Source organism: Chamaea fasciata, unplaced genomic scaffold (genome assembly GCF_029207755.1).
Source record: "Chamaea fasciata isolate MVZ Bird 193981 ecotype frontalis unplaced genomic scaffold, bChaFas1.0.hap1 SCAF_3, whole genome shotgun sequence".
Taxonomy (NCBI): domain Eukaryota; kingdom Metazoa; phylum Chordata; class Aves; order Passeriformes; family Sylviidae; genus Chamaea; species Chamaea fasciata.
The window spans coordinates 21,256,347-21,272,361 of record NW_027094088.1 but is presented as its reverse complement, the minus strand read 5'-3'; the positions used below and the strand labels follow the sequence as shown (position 1 = coordinate 21,272,361).

General features: G+C 37.8%; 1 protein-coding gene across 1 annotated transcript in view; it reads right to left on the bottom strand.

Moving 5' to 3' along the window:
• Positions 1–14,810, bottom strand: part of LOC136286239 (spermatogenesis-associated protein 7 homolog) — a 35,251-nt gene extending 20,441 nt beyond the window's left edge. The window contains exons 1-3 of the mRNA XM_066177597.1: positions 14,750–14,810; positions 10,800–10,892; positions 7,824–7,871 (exon numbers count right to left, since the gene is read on the bottom strand). Coding sequence (XP_066033694.1) covers positions 7,824–7,871; positions 10,800–10,892; positions 14,750–14,810 — 202 coding nt within the window. The remainder of the gene's footprint in view (positions 1–7,823; positions 7,872–10,799; positions 10,893–14,749) is intronic.
• Positions 14,811–16,015: the final 1,205 nt, after the last annotated feature.

The following is a 16,015-nucleotide window of genomic DNA, read 5'->3' as shown; positions in this document are numbered from 1 at the left end:
CATGGCTTTGTTCTGTATGTCTCCATGGCATTTTGACTGGGAAATTAGAACAAAATTACAGGTGTTTACAAAATGGTGAATGGGGAGATCTGAAAATGTAATTAGCAGGTGTTTCTAAAGCATGGATCACTTTTGATATTGTAATATTAAATTATTTCTGTCATTTGTCTGAAAGAAAACATAAAATCATTTCTCATAAAGCTTGAACAACTACATTTTGGGAACTCATGAATAATAAAGGGGTGGTTTACTGTAACAAAGTGAAGTGCATTGCTCAGCGATGGAGGTGTAGGGAAGCAGCATACTTTTCAGCATGGATAATGGAACATCTCCACTGTGAAAAGGCAGGCTCTTTCCTGAAGAAAGAGAGTCTTATCTTGGAATCAGTGTCACTAAAAAAACATCCATACCTTCTTCTAGATGAACAGCCCAGGGCAATTTCCCACAGCGACAGAGGAGCCAAAATTAGTGTCATACCAGTGCCCGTAAAGAGTGGAAACCTCAAGTGTAAGTACAGGGAGCCTTTACTTCTGCTTCCTCAGCAGTTGCTGCTGGAATTATACATCCCACCTTAAAACTTTACTACTCAAGAAGCATTTACAAATTGGGAAGGATATAGAGAAGATCCATGAGTATGATGAACTCTGGAAAATACTCTCCAAAGTGTCAGACTTAAGGAGCTGAATGTATTTAATTGTGCAAAAGGATGGTTAAGAAGTAATTTTATTCCTGCTTAGGACTACCTATTGACAGAACAGAACTTAAACAATAGAAATGCATCCTCATTGCAAGGTAAGTTAGCCTTTGGAACACTTTAATGAGAAATGGGATGTAAATAAACAAGATTTGGACATCTGAACCCTTTCCACACAACTCACAGAAATAGCAATGAATGCAGAGAAGATTTAGGGGAAAACGGGCTATATAAGCACAGCAATTTATTCTTGTCGTGTCTGTGAAACTCAGAGATATGTGTCAGTCATCACAGATCACCTACCAACTTCTCTGAAACCTCATTTTTTTCTCATTTTTTTGTTGCTGTTTTAAATTGATGTAACATTAGATATTTGGCCAGTGCAATACACAGGGATACAAGGAGAGTTACTTGTGAAGTTCACATCTCTAGGTGCTGCAGTCTGCACTCCTAGCAGTTTTTCTGGTAGGGGAACTGCTTATTTTGGCATTTTAGTGCAAAGACCATTTCTTCAACAGAAACCACTCGGAAGTGAGGCTCCAATGCTTGGACTTGATTTCAGATGTTCTTTTCTATGTTAGCTGTCCTTACAAAAAGCCTATGTTGGCACATTAAGCTACAGGACATGGGTGTTTTTTAAGCCCCAAGGTTTGGTTGAGGATGATTTGTTTTCAGCAGTATTTAAATGCTGCAATGCTATCAGGTGAATGGATAACAATTTGAAAGGGGAGGAAACATCTCTGAAACACCAGATAAAGCAAGGAAGCACTTTTAAGTGGCATTGCGTGTTATTCTTTGCCACACTGTTTCCTAAGCATGTGCCAAAATCTGCACCTTTTACTACTGTGAGTGTTCATATTGACATTAACAGGAATTTCCCCAGAAGGAAGGCAAAATAATCAGCTCTGCACAACAGACCACCTTTTCTAGCATTTCTGAACTGCTTGAAACCTTTGGCCATAAACCCACATGTTCTATGACTGGTTCTGCCCTACTAACACATTCATGACTCTCAGTGGAGCTGACATATGACACAACTCCTGTGTAGATCTCACCAAAATTAGGAGAGAACACACTCTCTTCTCTTATTTGAGCAAAGACAAGTTTTGACATCTGTTTTACTTATGTAGGGAAAGTGGGGTTTTTTAATCTTTTAATGAGTATAAGTAAAGAATTCCAGAATGTAGTGTACAAGAGACATTTCAAGATGCTTCACTCCCGTTTAAAGTACTGACTGATTGCTATTTTCTCCTTTGGCAGCAAAAGGCAAAGTCAGTGCACAATGGATGGGACAAGACTCCTGTTCTCTACATCCTCCAGTAGCTCCCACTACTCTTCCTCCCTTTTTAAAAATACCCCTTTCAACAGCACAGACTCTCAAATTGATGGGAAGGATGGTTTGGTGATTAAAACACTTTAGTAGGACTTGGAAAACTATCCCATAATTCCCAGCTCCAGATTGATCACAGGTATGTTAATTAATCTCTGGTGTCCTAATTTGTTCCCTGTAAAGGAGGATGATAACCTTCATCTACTCTGCTCCAGCTCGTGCATCATTTTGGGCAGACACTCCCAGAAGATGATCTCAAAATGTGCAGTGGTACTGTGAAGAAACTCAGATCCCAAATGGAGTTGTCTGCATAGTGTAGGATTTGTAATATGACAAGAATTTATGAACTAGACAAGTTGTTTAATCATGGATAACAGCTGAATGACACAATAGTCATACATTTGATAGTCCTTTTATTGCAGCTCTCTTGTGAGGGTGGTATAAGCATTTATTTTTTACAGACTACAAAACTTTTTATTAAAAACCAGTTCACTAATCCTCCATAAACCTGCAATGATACAGCATTGATGTTTGCCTATATAAACATATAAATTCTCACTGATTACCAAATGATTTGTTCAATTGCCCAAGATTCATGACAACTAAGATTCCTAATCTGTAAGAATAAAATTATGTATATATAATTGACTATATACTCTGTTCACAGAAACTGTGGAGAAAATTCTGGAATTTTGTATGTCTTTGAACTGTCAGGAGAAACAGCTTGTTCTTTTTCACAGGTGTTATGGGCTTGAAAATCACAAAGCAACTTAATTTCCAGCTGGCTAAAACCTGAATGGAAATTGTTATTTTGACTAATGTCTGTCTCATGCAGAGAATTATAAAGGGAAAAACACAGATTATAAAAAGACCAGTATGTGCCACATCTAACCACTTAAATACTCTGCTGGTACATGGAAAAATAAAATTCTTCTTAAAGGAAGCTATTATTCCTTTTTCCAATTACTAAAGCATATGTTTCTGCACACATTTGTTTGTGTGTTTGGGTTTCAAATTTATAAAATGAGTCATAGCATATGAAGCAATTAAATGATCAACACTTCCCAAAAGGTGAACAAGAAACAGACACATGGCTTCATATACTTACATAAAATATTACTTGTAATTACTTTTGGGCTACTCTTAAAAATCCAGGGAATTGCGTAAAACATGCAGTGGTCTGAAAAGCTCATCTTGCCATATTTGATAGTTAACCTTGACTTGATAACCAAATTGTAGCTCAACAGAGAGGAGAAGGAATGGCTTTGTGTTAAGACCAAGGTTGTAGACACCTAAAAGTGTGCTCAGAGAGGCAGGTTTACATTAGGCTTTTCTTCAAGAGATTCTTTAGCTTGGGTAGAGTGACCTGACTACTTCCTAGCATGGCTTCACCATGCTGGTGTGTGTGTTTTGCTGGACTGATACCCAGTACTCTGATAATGGAAGCAGAGCAGATACTGCAAAACTAGGACAAAAAAAATGCATGAGAGCAGTTCTTGGTGGACACTCCCTGGAATGGGAGAGTAGGAAGAGAATTAGGGTAGGGTGCCTTGGACAACTGCACTTCCCTGTATTGATGGACTTGGTAGAGTCAAGGGGCTGAGCTTTAGTAAGAGGTTTTCAGAACTGCAGAATTAACTAATGATTTGGGTGGCTCATTCTCCTGTATGAGTTGTGGATTACCTTTATGGATCTCCTGTTTAGGGCTGCTTTGATTAATCTTTCATGAGTGTTTTTTTCCTGGTTTTCTGCCAGCTCATCTGGGGAAGCATCATATGTACATCAGCCAAGGTTTCTGCTCCCCTTACTGAGCTGATCAGCCTCAGGAGATCTGACTCAAACTTGGGCTCTTCAAATCTGGGGCAGAACATCATTGAAACATGGAAATGATGGTTAGAAGAGACTTCTAGAGCTGTCTTATGCTTTCAAACTCAAAAAATGTGATTCAACTGCTCAATATTAATTGTTAATTATTAATCCCTAACAACTGAGAAATTTAAAGGACCTTCTGGATGCCACAGCTAAGTTTAAGTCTCAGACTCAGTGCTGTATAAATAAAGCACTGATTTCAAACAAAATTACACTGACTTTTCTACTTTGTTCAGGTAGAAACAATGCCTTATAACTTTTTTTTTTTGCCCCAGAACTTTCACATGTCCATTGAAACATGAATTCTTCTTTTGATCCCTGAGACACTCTTCTGAAGCCTTGTCACTGGTGCCTTCAGCAGCACACCTTATCCTCTTTCCATACTCATTAGAAGTTCTTTCTAGGAAGAAGGCCTTCTGCTGAGAGTAAGAAATGTAAACATCTTCCTACACAGACACTTGGAATGGCCAAGGAAATCCTGTTTTCACAGTACTTTCATAAATCATGCTGTTCTCATGACTCTTAAAACACCTCTGTATAATTTTATCTCCATAAGAACACTTGTGATGATGAACTGTATCTCTCATATCCCTCATCTCGGCTACATCTCCAGCTAACATACCTTTCTTAAGGCATGGGACAGACACATGTTTTTCCTTTCTTTAAGGGAAGCCAGAAAATGCCCTGTGATTTTTAGCATAAGGACATTGGAGATGCAGTTTTACAGCTACAACAAAGCCAGGTCTGTGCTGGAGAGAAGTGACTGCACAGGAGGCTTTATCTTAACTGTTTCTCCCTAACTTTTGTCATAGGTTTGTGCAATTTCAGGCGCATTTCAAATGTTAATTTGACATTAAAGAGACACAACCATTTCACCATTACTTCACTACTATTTCATCCAGTGATACAAATGTGGGAATGGTTCAAAGCTTTGCCAGAGGAGGTTCAGACTGAACATCAAGAAGCATTTCTTTCTCAAGAGGGTGGTCAAACACTGGAACAGGCTTCCCAGAGAGGTGGTTGATGCACCAAGCTCATCAGTGTTTATGAGGCATTTGAACAATTTCTAATTAACAGGTTTTAACTTTTGGTCAGCCTTGAATTGGTCAGGCAGTTGGACTGGATGATCCTTGTAGATCACTTCCATGTGAATATTCTATTCCGTTCTCACAAACTGATGTAAGTTGGCACTTGGTATTCTTTACAAACCATACTTACAGGTCATTAGAAGAATTTTTATGTGAAAAAAATCAGCTTATTCAATGACACTCTTATCCACTGCAACATTAATAACCTCATGAAATCTAGAAGTGCAGAAAGCCCAATGAAGCAACAAATTTAAAACTGTGTCCTTCTAAAGCCTAGAACTGAAAATCCAAAATATACCTGAACACATTCAGGAGAAAGTTCTATCCACTGCATATCTCACACTTTGTCTGTACAGTTCTGAATCTGCGGTGCAGCCCAGAGATGCCTTGTGAAATGGTGCAGTTTATTTATATGAAATTTTAGCAAATTCTTTACAGTGTTTTATCTGCTGTGCATTTATTCTTAGGATGAAAAAAGTGTTGCACTCTGTATTTTCTTCTGGCTTCTCAGAACTAATCTTTGTAGCTGTTTCAGTCTTTCTCTTTAGTTTTACAGGTTTTTGTATGTCTCCATCACTACCAAGTGACCTGAATTTTCTTTTCAGCCTACCACTGAAACGTGTGGTATCCAGCACAGATCACACATTTGGAAAAATCCAACACAGTTCACACATTTGGAAAACAAGGTTATACCTAACTGAGTGATTTGATTTAGAACAGATAAGAAAATATATGGCTTCAGAATCTGTACCTGTCAAAGTTCTAATAAATGTCAAGGTTTTAAAAGCACTCCACATTTAGCAACTATCAAAAGTAATAGTGGGAGATGGTTGTGGGAGAAAATTGTACATGAAAAGGCAAAAATGCTGTAATCTTGCACCAAGCAGAAAATTAGTTTTGTCCTTTTATTTTCTAGTAGGCTGGCAAAACAGACTTAATTTATTTTGTTTATGCAAATGGTGTTTGATTATGCAAATAATAAACAGAAACCTATTTTTGTAGGCATAAAGTCATTTTATACTGCTCAAATGATTTGCACATCAACCCCAACAACAGCAACTGTACCTCCATTGTGCTACTGCCCTACTTAACACTTCAGAACACAGAAGTTCTGATGCACATTTTCATGGTGACTTCTAAATTTTGAGATTTATTCTTTGAGGGATAAAATTTCTTTTGCCAAGGCAGACATTTCTGGAGCTAACCTGTCAGAAAAAGGACTTAGCTCATATATAGTATCTTTTAGTGAAGACAAATATTAAATGACACAGGTCATTTGCATTTCCCCAGTAGGCTACTGACAAAAGTTATATTGGATGCTCACTTTCTCTGATTGGCAGTATCATGTTATGCTTCCTATGACCATCAGGCAACTTGTACTCTTCTGTGTGGGCTTCTAAATTTACAAAAAACTGCACAAAACAATTTGATTCTGCTTAGTTCTGTAAGATGAGTCTCTTCCTAAGAAAGAATTTTAAGAAATACAGATAATGTTTCCCTCTGATACATCATCTAGGATGACTTGTTATTGTGGCAAGCCCAGCTGAACCAACTCTGTGTCCTCTTGATATTCTCGAGGAGGTCCTCTTGATACTCTACTCCTCATGCACTTCTATGTCAGGACCATCTCTCTGTCAAACTGATGTTCTCAGAAAACTTTCCATGGCATTTCTTTCTATTATTAGAGCACTGTTTAATCACTATTAAAGAGATTAATACGAAATACAAATCTTAAATTTTTTATATAAAAGACAGCTCAGAAAAAAAAAGGAAAATGCTGTTGAGCATGAGGAGTTGAAAAACAAAGTTAAGGAAGTTTTGATTGTAATGTGTTATGATCTTGAACTTGTTCTCTTGCTCTTGTCTAATGAGGATCTCATATGATACATTTTTCTGACTCTTTGTGGGCAAGGGTTATGTTTGCCTTCTTGACTTGTGTGTATCTTGCTGGAACAACTGCATCTCACCATTGCCTCTGAGCTATCTTTGCTTCTGAGTGTGTTATGCCCTTCTCAGAGCAACGGCCCTCTGAAGGTCTCAGATACATCGTTCCCACTATGCATGCACTGTGGAAAACCAGGAGCTTCCATTTTCCCAGCTTTTTGAATTTCATTCTAAAACAGGAGGTGTCTGTGTAGGAAGCGTGTGTGCTGCCTTGTATGTAACTATCAGAGAGAGATAAGATAGAATAGAGATAAGAAGTATATGCCTCACAACCTGGTGAATGAGGGAAACCAAACACATTCCAAAGTGAAGGCTGTGTTTCCAGGGAAAGGTATGAAGGGGTTCCTTTTCATCAATCTTCCTTCCTATCAAAAACGGAAGAGCAAGTGAGACTCTGCCTTGACATTGGGTCCTGCAGGCTTCAGCCAAGAGGTGGCGTTAAGGTGCAGTGCAACGTTCTCTTACCAACTCCCCATTTATTCCTCAAAACCTGTTTCAGCGGTCGTGTGCCCGATGTCCAGAGACACACGGAGCCGCTAGGGAAATGAAAAATACAGCATGGAATAGCAAGGAATTCAAAGGCCTGTTGGCCTGAATTTGGACTGGAAAACAAAAGCAATTTATCACTCCAAGAGCCTTGTTTGCAGTAGGTGTTTCAGCAAGTCCCACACTATACAGGTTAGTTTGTATCTGTGCAAACAGAAACCAAGTGCTGGATACAATTAAGTTAGATACTAGATTAGATACCAGATACTACTATCTTAACCGTGACAATGCATATTTTCGGCACATATATGCCTTTTCAGAACACTTTTATTATAAAAGAAGACAAGTGTTTCCAAACCAAACAAATGGAGGCAGACCTATTTTCAAAGCAAACCAAAATAAAACTACTCACATTTAACACTGGTATGCAAACTCTTTGGTGCAGATGAATCAACAGCAGCTGTATTAACAAAAAGTGGGTTTAGTCCAATGAAACACTAACATCACAAATAATCATAGCAAAATGGGTAGAGATGAAACTGATAATCCTAAGGTGTTGAATTCCCTATGTGAATATAGTTCCAGACTGCATATTATTTGCATTATTAACAATGCACATCTACTGACCACCAAATCCCATTTTTTTCCCTACTGATGAACACAATTTTCTTCTATTATCTTTGTCCTTGGTCAGTTCTCAAAACCTGGCATAGTTTAAATGTGGTGAAATTAGTTGAGTTAGACCAGCTACAACTGCAACCATAGTATTTGAGGATTTGACTCCTTGTCTCTATCCACATAAAAGCATTAGATAAGTGCCTCAGCAGTGCTCTTACTGGTTTAGTATCAAATCTCGATCTGATTTTTGTGGCTTTCACCCGTGTCTACTTAGCTGTAGAAACCAGAGCCAGTACAGCTACATTTATTAACCTTTACTTAATTTACAGTTTAAGAAAAGCTGTACTAATTTTGTATTGGCATTTACTGCTACCCAGAAAGTTTATATTTCATGGATGAGTATGCAGCTGCTATCAGAGAGGGGAAACTGCCAACTGATGCTCCAAGATATGATTCAAGATGTCCCAAGGCTCAAGGTCACCAGTTTCTCATCATCTTCTAGCAAAAGAAACTATTTCATTACTCAATTACAGACAGTTTTGCACACCACATTTTCTGTTATGTGGTGATGTGGTTTTAGTTGTAAAAGATTAAATGGAGTAAGCTTCAAGGAATCGAGCATTCCTCAGCCTTCATTAAGTCCTGCATCCATACAGGAGATGTTAAGGATGCTAATGGAGCTCTATGTCAGATTGCATACCCCTGGATAGAATTGAGGTATACGAGGAAACAGTATTTTTGACTGTGGAAGGAAAAGTAATCTCCTTGAAGCTCAATATTCCAGTTGCATTTGAAGGACGCTGACTTAATTTCCATCTTTTACTTTTGTGATTACTGCTAAATGTCAAAGCAAATTGTAGTTTATACAAGTGCTCCAAAGTTTTGGACATGCAGGGCTGGCCAAACAGGTTGTAATTTAAAAAGCAGATGCATTTCAAAAAGATTGGAGAATATTTGGAAGGATACTGGAGAAGGCCTTTATATCCTGACCAGATTTTTCAGAGGCACAAAATTCTATAATCTCTTGTTCAGCTGTACGGAACAGGTGGCAAATCAGCATTTCACAGCATCAGGTACATACAGAAGAGAACCTTGATATCCTTACAATATTGCAGTTTTTGATGTGTATGCAAAAATTAGCTTTACAAGGAAAACCAGTGTGAATGATGAAGCACTTTGATAAGTAAAATAAGTGTTTTAAGATTAAAGCTTACAAATCTGACTTTTGAGAACTGTAAATTCAGATTGTGAAACACCTAAGAATTAGAAATTTTAGCCACTGAAAGTTTTGATTAGCACCTACTGTGAGAAGTTCTTTCCAGATTGACTGAATTCTCCTGCAGAGGAGCAGGACTGACATTTGAAAAAAAAACCAAACCAAACCAAACCAAACCAAACCTGCTTGGGAACAAAGCACTTGGCTCCTTTTATATTAAGAATATTTTTTGTGTAGTTTCTTCTGAGCTACAACAATGCAATTGAAAAAAAGACTGCAAAATACCTGCTACTTTCCTTTTTTTTTTTTTGACCTTCACTCCCTCATTTAGACTTTACCAGTTGAAAATAAAATTTTGATTATATATGACAGTGCTTGCTGCTCTTAATTTCTCCTGATGCTTCTGTATATTTATAAGTAAAGCTCTAGGATGTGAACTCTACAGTTCCTAGAGTTCACTGTTTTGGTGACATCAGCCATGAAAAAGCAAAAGTGGCTTGAGTAGGAAAGTACACAGCAGCAATCCAGCTTCCAGCTCCTAATATGAGTGGGATGGTCATGAACTGTAGCATGGTGGAGGTCATGAAACTTTCAAAGAGTGATTCTGACACCACAATGAAAAGATGCACTGTATTTGAGCAAAGTAGTTTAAGATAAAGCTTTTGGCACTGCAAATTGACTAAAGGATCAGTCTCCTGGAAAAAAAAACCCACAGCAGCAATCTCATATATTGTTCAACAGTTCTGTGTTATTATAAAGCTCACTGCATGTGATCAGTGGATTTTTTGGTCAGAAAGCCTTTGGAGCCCAAGGACTGGAAGTCTTGCAGGAACCTAATTACAGCTATGGCCATTCAACTCCACCTGTTTCATCTGCAGCTGGAGCACCTGGAAGTTTGCACAGTTCCAGATAATTGATAGAGGACTTTTTTTAAAAAATTCTGAATTTTCCTTCTAGTAATTTATGATTATTTGCAGGAGGGAGGACATTTGAAGAGCCCTCACAAACATGACTACATGTGGTTAGTGGAACTTCCCTCTGGGTTACTTAAGACTGATACTGTAACTTTCTAAACATCAAAAGCTGCAACCCCACTGTTATGCTTCAGTAGTTCCTCCCAATTAAACAAATACTTGCCCTAGTTCTCATTTTACTTCCCTGTTAGTCCACTTCCATATACACCTAAACAGAAACTACAAGTAAAATAACACAGGGGAATTAGATAACATTCCTCTTCCTCACATGAACTTGTCTTTTCATGGAACAAGAGTCTCCCCATAGACTTTACATCTTTTAACAGTCAGAATTCTCCCAAGCTTCTCCCAAGACAAGGTTACAGTTCCAACTGAGTGTTCTACATATCTCTTAGGGCACATCATTTTATGCCTCATTTTTAAATCCTCCTACTCCTGTTGAGTTAGTGACAGAGAGAGGGAGGAAAGAAAGGGGAAGAAATTCAGCAGCCAGCCAAAAATAGGGACAACCAACATATCCTTGACTCTGATTTCACCTTTTACCTACACAGATGTTGTCACAATTAAAGACTGTACACACCTTTGGAAGACATCAATTTCTTGAAATGAGCAGCCATGTGGTCTTGAATGATGTATTGATTGGAGAGCTTGCAGGAAGGTCCAGGAGAAAAAGCTACAAGTGGAAGAAACCTGAGTTTATTCAGTGGGACAAGCAATGCCTCAGGTAATAATAGTTCTGAAAATACCATAATATTTATCCTCTCCTGCTTGCAATAACTTCAAGTAAGTAATCATTCTTTTATTTCAAAAAGCAAGAATAGCACAGAACATAACATGAACAAGTGGCAGATTATTCCCAGTTTTCATGTTTTTGAGTACCTGAGAATTATGGTTTGCAATAATTAATGCATGAACCTCTGATATTGTTAAACTCTGGAGAATAACAGAGGATCTCACTGTTTAATATCTGATATAATTTAAAGCATTTACCTTCTGAAAGATTTAATACAAGAGAGTATTAAATAACAGTAGAGATTATTAGTACTAATATTAATGCTAATAGTGTTATTAGATAATATTATGATGTACTGAAAAATGCATATGAATATCTCACCTCTTGGGGATACCAGACCTAACTTGAACACTCTGTAGTTTGGTAAATGGACTGGATACAGTCAAAGACAGAAGTAGGGCCAGAAGAGGAACCAGATCATGAAACTGAATTGTGTTACATGCAGACTGACCGTGACACCCCTCTGAATCTCTAATTTGCCAGACTTCCCAGATTCAGAAAAAATTGTATGTGACCTAAGTTCAACAACCCAGAAAAAGAAGTTGAGAAGCAGATAAGCATTTACTCATTGTAATTTTTAACCTGTCAGTGTGACTAAGACAGATAATTCTCTTTCAATTTGCTTCCAAACAAAAATATTATTTATTTATCAAAACTCTCTAATTCCTAACAGACAGGATTTGTAGATGGAAAGTTACTAGCACATAGTATTAAAAAATCAACAGAATACTGGAGATCAGAAGCCTAATGTGCCTGACTTTCCATCCAAAGACCCAGAATGACCCTTACACTGAGATAATCAGCCCATCCAATCCTATCCAGATTTGGTTTTCTGAGCCAAAAAAATAAATTATTGTTTCATTGTTCACGTCCCCAATGTACAATTTAAGCTAATAACTTTGTTTCATAGCTTTTATTATGTTTTGAAAGAATAAGAGACTTGGGTTGAGAGTCTGGGAATCAATCCTTCTAATCTCAGTTTGGCTGCATCCTTGCTGTGTTGCTGTTTCTTATCTCTTGCCTACCAAAGTGAGCCAGTGATACAAACTGTTTTTCACTGCCAAGGAGCTTGAACACATTCAATTTATGGTGTCATCTTTTGAACAAGTACCATAAGAAAGAGCAGGACAGAACTGATGCTGGATTTGTTGCTTCACTAAGTATTATTCACTGATGTATTCCTGCAAGTGACTCTAAGTCTGCCAGAAGGGCACTAGTATGAAGACCTGATTTCAACAGCTTGTCCAGGAGCAGCAGCACAACCCAACGTTACCAGCTGAATAAAGGTGCTCTTTAGCTCCAGGGCCACCCACGCTGACTGTGCATGGAACATACAGGCACAGCCAGAGTGCTTCCAGCAGCACACAGGCAGGTGCAGAGACATCAGAAGAAATGGTGATTCCATGTTTGCTATGAAGAATGGAGAAGCTGGTGCAGTATCCTGAGCAAACTGCATTTACCTCATCTCAATTAAATTGAGCATGAATAGTACACAATGGAATAGTACCACAATGGAATCTGGTACCTGAAGCAGACAAATACAAAGCTGACAAAATTTCTAATCATGAACTTTTGCATGTCCAATTTTATTCAGAGAAACCACTCATGGGTGTCAATGCCATAATAAAGGAATGAAATAGTTAAAATCAGTACTATTCTGTTTCAAAGCTCCTATGTGCTTGAGACCTGTAGTTGTTAACTCCAAAACTTCTAAAAAAATTTTTTTCATTAATTTTGCAAGTTGTGCTGTAACTTCATGCTGGCAAAAACAACTGGAATAAGCTCTTCAGTAACATCCAGCACCATCCCTAGTTGGTTTAAAGTGGGGTGGCTCTCCTGAGTTCAAGGAATGGCAAAGCCCTAAATCACAGCAGCTAGAGGCTCTTGTCACTAAGGGAAAAAAAAGGTATTTTGGTAAATGCCCCAAATCTTTCCCTGATTGGCAGTGACAAGCTGATTTCAATACATGCAGTAAAAAAACATGGCAGAAGAACAAAGTGATAATCTAAAAAATACCCAAAGATTTAAAAGGGAGGAAAAATCCATTTATAAAAAGAACATTCTTCTCTAAATGAATAACTGCCCCAAATTTGAAATGCTAAAGATATACAAGGCACTAGTAGTTTAATCTAATTTTTGTCTTTCATAAAATCTAACTCTATGCTGTGCCCAGAAAAATTACTGACATTGTGCAATAAGCAACATTGTGGTTATTCCTATGTAAGGAAAGAAAAAAAAAGCAAATTCCTTTCTTTGCCAGAGACTTTCTGCTGAACTTTGGCAAATTATTCTGTGTTTTTGTGTCTCAATCTTCTGAACAGAGGACATGAGAACGCACACCCCTTTCTCAAAGAAAAGGTATTAAGGGTAAAAACAATGAAATGGGGAGACTTAGGAGGTGTCCAATGAAGTATTTCCCACCATTACAGAAGGTCATCTTATTTGAGCTCACTGGAAAGTTTACACTTTTTTCAAACAATTTTTTCTTATGTTTTCTTTGAGCAACTTCAAATTGAAGGAAATGGGAAATAGAAATCTACTGGGAATTTCAAGTAGCCCTGTTAAGAGGCTCTGTTGACGGTGCAAACACACGTCAAGTCAAATTGAAACAGCCCTTTTGTGTGCTGTAAAGACAGGCAATGTTCTTAAGCCCGTTTTTGAACAGAATCCAAGTTCTGTATTTTCTGCTGCCTTACACAGATCTCATTTGCTGCAACATTCAGCAAATTGCCTGATCCAAGTTTTCAGTGTTTCAGAGTTTCAACATTTTCTGTATATGAGCACAGATCTATCTACAGAAAGTTGCCTTCTTTTGAAAATCTTTCCAAACTCCAAGGACTCTTGTGCTTCCAATACATTTACCTCTTGCTTCTACACATAAGGAAAGATCTCCAGGAAACCAGGACCCAAGAATAATAAAGAACAGTGACAACTCTCTCAACAGTGACTCTTTTTTATTTGCAACTTTATAATGACTTTTCTAGTAATTTATTATAGTCTGAATGTGTGCTTGTGTGATGACTAATTTACCTAGTTTCCTGATGACTAATTTACCTATTTCCCATGGATTGAATTGCAAGAGATTGCCTCTGCAGATCATGTCTGGAGAATACATCATGTCTAGAGGTATAATGTCATACCATAAATCCAGTCCTAGCAGTATTAAAGTTTGACTGATACACAATGACAGTGATAAAACATGTTTTTTTCATGTAGCTGAAAACCAAAAAATGCTTTTGAAAAACACAAGAGGTGACTTTGCTTCTCACCACACTGCTGATTCAGTCACTGCCTTTTGCCTCTTACTGGGGTAAAAAGTCTGTTCTCTATAACATGTCAATTATTTTACTCTTTAAAGACTAATAAAATTGCAGACCTGCTATAGTGAAAAGAGTTTATACCACTGCTAACTGCTAATTCATGCAAGTGAACATGGAATGTGGGAATATGGACTAGGAGAAGAAACAGTGGAACAGCAGGTCTGAGAAGGGAAGTTCAAGGCAGAACAGCTTTCCAGCAGCTCTTCCACAGGTGCTTGGCAAAGATCCTGAACAGGAACACTGTTTGACTAAATTAAGACAGTGGGATTTATAGAGCAGGTACTAGAAGGACTTATCTACTTTACATTGTTTCAATAATAATATATGTATTTTTAATAGTGTCACAACATTTAAGCTGTTATTCCAAAATTGGAGTACTTGGTCACTTTTCAAGTAATTAATTATGTGAATACTTACGGCTACTTTTGAGACTCATGTGTCCTCTGAAAGGTCCCATCAAGGAGTATGTAGGCACCATGGTTATCTGGGACCCTTGGCAGGGAAAGAAAATAGATTTGTTATGTACGAATGAAAACATTAAAGAATTATGAGTATCTTTCTGCAGGTCCTTGTGGGAATTACTGAAGAATCGTCTCCTGACCAGAATGCCACATTACAACTGATAAAGATGTGGAAAGGCTGGAACTTTGGAATTTATTTTCCTTGCCAGATTTCTTCTGTTTGGTTTAATCCCTCTCAGTTTAGAGGACCCTTTTCACCAGATACTTTGAGAGAAAATTCTCTGTTACAACAGCATTAGCAGGGCAATTTTCTACAGGCCACAAAAATGAGCCATGGCATTGTGCAAAGGTCACGTATTTTGCAATGTGAAAGTATTTCTGCTAAACATCTTCGAGGCAAAAGAAGGAGCAGATCAGTCTGTTACTGTGCTGCATGTGCCCAAGGGGAGCAGTGGGAAAAAAAGCACAGCACTGAAGATTTTCTAAAGATATTCCACAAAATAGTATAGGCTCACATCACAGAAGCCAGACCTAGAAAAGCCAGACCCAACACAGCAAAGAAAGAAAACAAGTCCCCACTCAATTTGAATTAAGGGCAGGTTGCAAGAAGACAAATTCCCCATACACAGAATTCCACCTATTTTATGAAGAAATATCGCACTGCTGACAGATGAATTTATCTCAGACAAGTAACAGGGTAAATTTTACAGCTAACAGGTAAAATTTACAGCTGAAAGGGCCAAGTCTCAATTTCCAAAGCCACATAAGTTCACAGGAGTCAGACTGACACAGACTCATAGGAAATCCAGAAGATTTCAGTCCCTACCTGTCCAGTGGTATGGTTTTCAATCATATTCCAAAATCCCACTAAAATCAAGGAAAAGCTGGTACCTTAATTTGCAAATCTGATCACGGATTTGCAAATTAAACTTCAGTCCTCATTTCTAACTTACTTCCATCTTAGTGAAACTATTTGCCTATATGCAAAAGTTCCAGCAATAATTTTAACAGTAATTTAAATAGATCGTCTTCAGTTTAAAGACTGATTTTGATTCATCTTAAACCTACTCCTCGTTAATGTGAAGGAAGCCAGTAGCACTGCAATGTGCATACATAATCTTCTTCACCAGATAAATCTTATCACTTTAAACCCACACATAAAATTCCATGCTTCTTAAGCAGATAAGTCAACTGGCACATGGGAACCTAGTGCTCAGTAGCT